The 8,565-nt window shown below is 36.1% G+C and overlaps 1 protein-coding gene across 5 annotated transcripts in view; it reads left to right on the forward strand.

The window, feature by feature from the left end:
- LOC108965252 overlaps positions 1-8,565 on the forward strand; it is a gene marked incomplete at its 3' end in the record, with an annotated part of 34,967 nt that extends 26,402 nt beyond the window's left edge. For 3 of the 5 annotated variants that reach the window (XM_018927520.1, XM_018927521.1, XM_018927522.1), the window contains 5 exon segments: positions 1,321-1,482; positions 3,113-3,352; positions 4,212-4,312; positions 7,322-7,665; positions 7,774-8,565. In XM_018927520.1, the coding sequence (XP_018783065.1) occupies positions 1,420-1,482; positions 3,113-3,352; positions 4,212-4,312; positions 7,322-7,665; positions 7,774-8,441 (1,416 nt within the window). In that variant the 5' untranslated portion in view covers positions 1,321-1,419. 5 annotated transcript variants of the gene reach the window in all.

The following is an 8,565-nucleotide window of genomic DNA, read 5'->3' on the forward strand; positions in this document are numbered from 1 at the left end:
TATGAATAATTTAAATATGTTTTTAATGATTTTTATCTTTTCATCTACATATATGTTAATTATTTTCAGCTGTCTCTTATACACATCTATTAAAAAAAATATATATATTTGAAATTATTTCGATTTTTGAGCATACTTTTTATTCATTTATCATAAAAGTGCTTTTTTGTCTAATTTTTTTTGTAATATCCTGCTTATAAATGCGCTTGTATATTTTGAATGAAATAGAAAAACATATTYTACACTTACACTAATATATCCATATACACACATATATGCACCCATACAAACAAGACAACGACAATACAAGCGTTCATACATACATATATACATAAATATACTTACCTATTTACACTTTCATAGAATTCTGCACTAATTTTAGCCYCCACTTATTGTACAAACACATACGCTCATTTGTTATTGTAAACTATCGAAACATTAAAAATGGTGGAAATTCATTTCATTTCAGCAAAACTAACTGCACATTGAAAGCGCGACAAAAACGACCAAACAGACAAATAACGCGTTAAGTGTAAGCGGCTTAACGCAATAGAACGCTTCTCTAACATTGAAATTAAAAAGCAACAACAACATACTTAGCAAATATACACGCATAAGGTGAAAGAAGAAAAAATAAAATAAAAATATATAAAAACCATAATAAATTGATTGGCAATGGAGTTAACAAAATAAAGACATATTCGAGAAAAAACGCTTTGATTCGAACGAAATTACTAACAACTAAACGAACGGCTTTCGAAAAGGTGTCACCACGTTGTTGCCTACACACATACGTATCCACCTAGACAAACATTTAATTTGGTCAAATTTAGCATAAGAATAAACACATTCACCCTAAACGGTACAAGAAAAAAAACAAAAACAACGAAAATTAAAATAAAAAACAACAAAAATTTACAAAAAATAAGAAAAATTAACAAAAACGCTAAAATTCAAAAAAATATTCAAAGCCAAACAATTGTTGGTGTTGACCGTAACGAACGACTGCACTCAATCAGCGACTCAACTCAAACGAAAATACTCAATACACTCAGAGTAGGCTCGAAACACACTCAAACGCCGCGAACATTCGCACAGCATCCAACACAAGCTTTGCCATTGAAACGCGACGTGCTTTATGCTTTTTATGCCGTTATTGATTTTCATATAGCCTCTGCATATATACATACACACATGCATATACTGATGTATAGCTGTGTATGACAAAATTTGCTTTTGTTTAATTGAACATTTTTATATTCAAAAAATCACAACAACAACAACAACAACGAAAATAACAACAAAATGAATTATGAAAAGGCCATCGGTGAAACGCTGCAGTACGAGAGCAACGGCAAAAGCAACTACAACACCAACAACAACACAAATAGCATACAAGCCTTTTGGAATGATCAGATAATGGAGCGCTTCATAAAGGCCAATTTATTTATGATTTGCTGTGTGGCGGCCGGCTTGCTACTGGTAAGTGACAAACACAACAACAATAACAACAACMTGTATATAGTATGTCAACTTTATCTACACACATASACGCATATGTATGTATGTATCAATATACAGCGCTGCCGGTATGTGTGGAAAGTGTTTTGTTTGTTTAGACATTTCCGTTAGTTTGAGCTGCATGGTGGCAAGTGTTATTGTAACGGTTGTTTGTGGTGTCAGCTATGCGAATTCATAGCTATAATTACAATAACAAAAAGATGCCACAATAAAAAACGCTAAGATATAATTGGAAACACAAAAAACATGAAAAAAACAATAAAAGCAAGAAACAGCGTCAATGCGTTGCAGTGAAAAGAAAGTAAATGAAAACGAAAACATTTGTTAGTTTGTATATACTTTTTTTCTTTGCAAACAACTGAGATATTTCCTAAACGCTCAAACACACACACACACATGCATATAMAAATTAACAGTTACTATATAATTACCGCTATTTACGCAAATAAGCATGGTAAATGTAAACAATCAAAATAAATGCACAACAACAACAATAGCTACAGCAGTGTGCGCATTGTGTAATCGATAGTCGCAGCATTGCCAGCGCGCATAGGTGAAAACAGTTAGACAACAATTAAATGTGTAACATTGAAAAATTAAGTATTTCTCTGCATTTGATTGGTCGCTTGATTGTTTGACTGTTTGATTGAGCGATTTACTTTCGCTTTCTCACGTTGATTTCGTAGCCTTTGTTTGCTGGTGTTTGCTGGCATCTTTGTTGCCTGCGTTGCATGACTGGCGCTATTACCTACATAACGCCGTTATTTATTTAATAATGCTGATTTAAATGTAAATTAATTTTGTTTGGTGTGAAAATTAATAACTTTTCCATGTTTTATTTTATTTTGTTTCAAAAATAATATTAATTATAAAATCAATTTTTTTTTTAGAACCTTACATTTTTTATTGTTTTTATAATTTTTTAATTTCCTTTTTATTTTTCCATTGAAAATTGGTTTTATTTTTCTCGGTTATAGCCGAGGAGGTCTTCCTCTTCCTCTGTTGCCCACGGCGGGTACAGCTTCGAATATTCTCAGGGCTGGATTGTTTTAATTTTTGCTAGGGTAGCCGCTGTTTCCTTAGGAGGGAATTTTTCGTCTTCTCACATTAGCTCGCCTTCAAGTGGATGTTTTTTGGCCACTCAGAGGATACTTTGTATAAGGCCGGAGGTCGTGTGCAGCTTGAGCCATACGTAAAAGAATCGCTTCTCTCCACTCGAAAGTGAATGGCGATCAGAGCAATTTCCTCACTCACTTCATTTTCCAAATATTTTATTTTATTTTATAATAATTTAAAACATGTTTTTTTTTTAATTTTAATTTATTTTAATATATTCGTATAAGCGTCAGTCAATCATACAACAAAAAATAAGTAAATAGTGTTATAAATACATGCTTTGTGTATGAAGTACACAACCAATATACATACATATGTAAGAGAGAGAGAGAGAGAGAGAGAGAGAGAGACTAGCCTTTGAGCAAAAATAAAGAGTAGATTTCAATCGAACTTTTCTCCACCTTTTTATGATTTCATATAATTTCATAAATGCTTATAAATTCACTAATAATAATCTTTCATTTCTCCCCACCAGATCGTCTATTTGGGTGCGTTCTCGTGCGAAGTTTCTTGGATAYTGGAAGCGCATGGCGATTTGCCTATGTCATCGTACATACTTTGCACACAATTCTTTATAGTTTTTGTGGCAACAACAATACTCATACATGGACTGGTCACCGGTTTGCCGTGGGGTCTGTTCGCATGGTCAGTCATTATTGGGCTACTTTCAATACCAGAACTGATATTTGTCATGATTATGACAACGCAGCACTGGGTAAGACACATGACTATGTACATATATGTATATTTTATATCACGTTTGCTTATTTACTCATGTACTGAAGAAGAATAGGGAATAGAAACTGAAATAAAATATTATGAATAATTTAAATATGTTTTTAATGATTTTTATCTTTTCATCTACATATGTATATGTTAATTATTTTCAGTGGCGTAGTATGAATTTTTTTAAAGTGGGATTTAGAGAATCTTCTACTTTCTCTTACAGATAACTCTAGTACACTGTTGATTTCCAGTGGTTTCTGTATGTTCTTCTAACTACGCCGTTGCTTATTGTTATTTATATTTTTCATGTAGTTTTTGCATACTTTCATGAAGTTTTTCCAATTTTTTTATTCCAGGGGTTACCAAATCCCCCAAAAATATATACCCTCCTCTTACTACGCCGCTGCTTATAATTATTTACGCTTAAAATGTAGTTTTTTCATCATTTTATAAACTTTTAAAAATTTTTCAGGGATTACCAAATCCCCTAAATATATATACCATCCTCTTACTACGCCGCTGCTTATAATTATTTAACTTAAAATGTAGTTTTTTCATCATTTTATAAACTTTTAAAAAATTTTCAGGGGTTACCAAATCCCCCAAAAATATGTACCCTCCTCTTACTATGCCGCTGCTGTAGTTATTTGAATTTAAAATGTATTTTTTTCATCATTTTATAAAGTTTTTTACTTTTTCATTCTAGGGGTTACCATACCCCACAAAAGTGTATAAACCCCTACGCTACCTACGCCGCTGCTTATAATTATTTGTATTTAAAATGTATTTTTTTCATCATTTCCCTTTTCACTTTTTCAATTCTCGTTTTTAACTCTCTTCTTTCTCAGGGCCTACAATCGGTGCATGGACTCACTGAGCTCATTTCCTACCTCGTAAGACTGGTGATAAATTGCTTTGCGTTAATTTGTGTGATACCAACCGGTATAAGGTAAGAGCAAAAGTTAAAACTATGAATAACATTATGAAGCAAAAAGTCAACAACAACAACTATGATTAGCCACTTTGAAAAGCGTGTAACKTCGTAAGCACACTGAGCATTGAAATTTTACTTTCGACCTTGCCGAAACTCGCTTTTAACCCACATTTCRCAACTGGTCTAGGAATCAGGTTCGCCGGCAGGTGTTGTGGCATGCCACCGCTTTGCTGGCGTTGAAATAAATGAAAGGTTGCGAATATTTTACATGCTTTAATCACGATAGCTTATACACACATACACATACATACATATGTAGGTATACAAACACTCATAKTTATGTGTTTATTTATGCAAGCCAAATGATTGACAGGTGCGTATGGGAAGGAGGTGGCCGATCGCTGTGGGAAATTTTAAAATCACCGACATTCGCTGTTGGTGTAAAAAGCGGTGCATTCAATTCAAAAAAATTGGAATATTTTTCATTTAGTTTCAATATTCGGTCGACGAACATTATAAAGTCTATTCGCTTGGTATGCAAACAATTTACAGTCGCTTCTTTTGACATAAGTTGAAGACTCCTACTTGGAATAGAACATTTTGATATGTAATACTCTAAACGTATTTGGGATATTCGTTCGTCTAAGAACTCCACATTTCGTGTCTTTGGATAAAACTTCGACTATACTCGTATCTCGCCATTGYCTAGTAAAGTGTTTCGGGCAACCCTAACGAATTTGCATTTGGAATTAGGTCCGAACCCACATAATATCCACTCGTACCGTTTTGAACTTTTAGGGAACTTGTAAAGGTGTTTTTGTACTTTCTAAGAAGGAGAAATGGAATTGTCAGGACAGATAGAGCAAGAAAGAGATATTGATGAAGAGAGGGATTGAAAGAAAAAGTTTTAAATTTTGATATTAAGAGTTGAAAGATGTATGTGTAGAGGGAGCGAAAGTAAGAAATATATGGGAAAGTAAGAAATATTCACCSTCTACATATACTCTGCTTTATCTTTAAAAATGTAGCTATAATAATTCGTTTTTATTAAATTACAACAATTCTTTAAGAACTAGAAAAATAATAATTATACTTATAATTCATGTAATAATATTGGTGGTTCACATTCCCTAATGGAAATATTGAGAATTAGCCTATAAATTTTCACTACTTTTTACATTCTATGGCTTGCAGCAACTCCAATGGTACACCAACCCATGTACCCACGGTCTCTGGTCTGACTACTATATGCTTGAGGATGATTACATTAAAGGTCAATTGAAAAGTTCCCCCGTCAAAACAAATTTTTTTATTCAACATAGTTCTCTTCAAGAGAGAAACGCTGATTATAGTGACCTCTAAACTTTTCGATACAARACTTGTTGTACGATTTGCCTTTTGCTTCAAAACGGGCCTCAGTTTCGGCGATTACCTCTTCATTCCATCCCAAAAAGTGGTTAAGAAAAGTGTTTCGAGGACTGGAAAAATCGTTGGCATAAGTGTATTACATCTGGAGTGGACAACCTCGAAGGCGAAAAATAATATTTGATGAATAATTAAATATTTTGCGTTGTATTTTCAAATTTCCGTATAGAAATACCCATTTTTGGCACAAGGGCATGTGTCATTACAAAAAATGTCTACTTAAATTTCAATACTAYAAGCCACAGATTGAATGTTATGTGCGGTAAAAAATCAAAATGGATAAAAAGAAATTTCGCATGTTAATAAAATATTTCTTTTTGAAGGAAAAAAATACAGTTGACGCAAAAAACAAGGTTTGATGCCGAGTTTCCGGACAATGCCACAGGAAAGCAACCAGCAAGGATTAGTACGCTAAGTATCGACGTGAAGAAATGTACACCGAAGACAATGAACGCAGTAAAGTGAAGTAGTTCGAGATAGTAGATACTTTTTAAGATATCAAGTGAACGTATATATCATATCATTCAAGAATGTTTTGGCATGAGAAAGTTCTATGCAATGTGGCTCACTTTTGTCTAAAATCAAAGACGAGTTGATGATTCGGAGCAGTGAGTTTTCGCCTCGATATGTGACAATGAACGAAACGTGGATACGGCATTTCACTCTGAAGTCCAACGCATTCTCCAGATCTGGTTCCCAACGACTATTTCCTGTTCTCAGATGTCAAGAGACTACTCGCTGGGAAAAAATTTTCATTTAAATGAAAAGATGATCGCCGAAACTGAGGGTCATTTTGAAGCAAATGACAAACTACAAAAATTGTATCGATAACTTTAGGGTCGCTATATTCAGTAAATCATCTTTAAAATAAACTAAGTTAAAAAAAAATTGAATTTTGCCAAAAAAATGCGTTTTACTCTGGTAGGCCGGGGACTTTTCAATTGAACTGTTAGTTTTTATATAAATCAATAAAAAATATTTGTAAAATCATTTTCAGATTATTGCCGATAAAATTTGGAAGATATTTACTTAAACGAGTTCAATTTTACTATTTTCTATTTCATGAGCCAAAGAAACCGTCAACAGTTTTATTTTTTAAACTCTAATGACAATAGTAGTTAAACTCTCCTTAACCTATGCACTTAAGACTAGAAGACTACACCAAAGAAAGCGACTTCAAAATCACGAAACAAAAAAATTTATGTGAATTTTCACTGGCGAATTWTCGCTGTTGATTTATATTTATATTTTTTATTTTATTACTTTAATTTTGCGTTTAGTTGCGTCTGCCGAAGAGCAGGCAAGTAAAAGTGCAATTAAAATGCTGATTTCCAGTGCCTGCCAGTGAAGTTGGGCAGCAAAACGCGTTGAAATTTTTTCGTGCGTTACATTTTTGACTCAAATATGCTTGTTGTTGTTGTTGATTTGTTAGCTAATACTATGTGCATGCCATAATAAGTGGCGCGCTCACGCACTTTGTAGCTAGAAAACGTATCTTTTTGCTTATTTTGCAWTCTGCGACTTGAGTGCGAGTTTGGCGCTTAAGTCTTTCGTTTGCATACGMTTYTCTCTATTAACTGCTCCGCCTTCCACCCACAGATGGCGTCGCGAGACACAGGTGCTGACACAACTGCAGGGCTTGGCCACACGCCTCCAGCTGCAGACGCCGCCGCCGAGTGTGCCGATCGTGAAGGCCGACTCGCGCCGCGCCAGCAAACGGCGGCACGGCGGCGCTTTCGAGAATGCCGGCTACGAGGTGAGCGAACCGACCAAGATCAATATGGCCGGCTCGCAGGCGCAAGGCCTAAACATGTACAACAACAATAATCCGTTGTTTGGCTCACAAAACGAATTCAATGCGGCAATCTTCATGCCACAGTACATGCAACAGTTCAACGGCCACGCTTACGGTCACGGCGGCAGTGGCGTGCAGATGCGCAACGGTGAGTGACACCACAACCACAATAACACAAAAAAAAAAAAAAAAAATAAACCAAAGCCAACAAAGTAATTAATTGCGCGTGCACATTTTTTTTTTATTTCCGTTTCAGCCGGCAATCGCGCACAATCGCTGATGGATCTGCGCTGCACGCTTCCCGGCATGTATAATCCGCGCTACGTGCTCGACACGGAGGACAAAAATGGCAAATACTTCAACATCACCATTGACGACCTGAAGAACAGCATACAGGACTCGAATAAGCACCAGCCACCGCCGTCGGTCATCGGTTCGGTGAACGATCCCATCTACTGTTCAATTGAGCCGAAGTTGCCCACACCGCCGCAACAGCGWCAACGCACGCCAGAGAAGTCCGCGCAGGCGTCATCGTCGTCGGGCAAGTTGACACGCAACTGCATTTCGCTGGAGAATTTGGAYGGCATTACGAAGGTGCAAAACGAGTTGGCTGCCTATGGCAACAATCTGTTGCAGAACTACACACAACAACARCAATACTACTTGGCCATGCTGAGCGGTTATTTGAATAATCCGGTGCACGGCACGGGCGTCTATCGGCGGCCGTCGAGCGGCTCGGCGGTGGGTCCCTTCTCGGGCACCGTGTTGGCGCAACCGCTTCCGCGGCGCAACTCACAGCAGCTGCAGTATTATGGYGGCTTCGACTATGCGAACTACACGAATCCCTACATAACGGCGAACAGTAAACTGTCGCTCGGCAATGAGTCCGACGATTATCGGAAATATCGCGATGTGGCGCTGTAGGCGATCGTAGGAGATGTTTTTTAGGTTATGCTTTTAGGTGCTAATGAATGAGTCAATGTTTACTTTAGTTCTTAGTTTGAGGTTAGGTTTGTTTTTGATAAATATTTAGGTTTAATAAGAATAA

Source organism: Bactrocera latifrons, unplaced genomic scaffold (assembly GCF_001853355.1).
Source record: "Bactrocera latifrons isolate USDA-ARS-PBARC rearing strain unplaced genomic scaffold, ASM185335v1 scaffold_138, whole genome shotgun sequence".
Lineage (NCBI taxonomy): Eukaryota > Metazoa > Arthropoda > Insecta > Diptera > Tephritidae > Bactrocera > Bactrocera latifrons.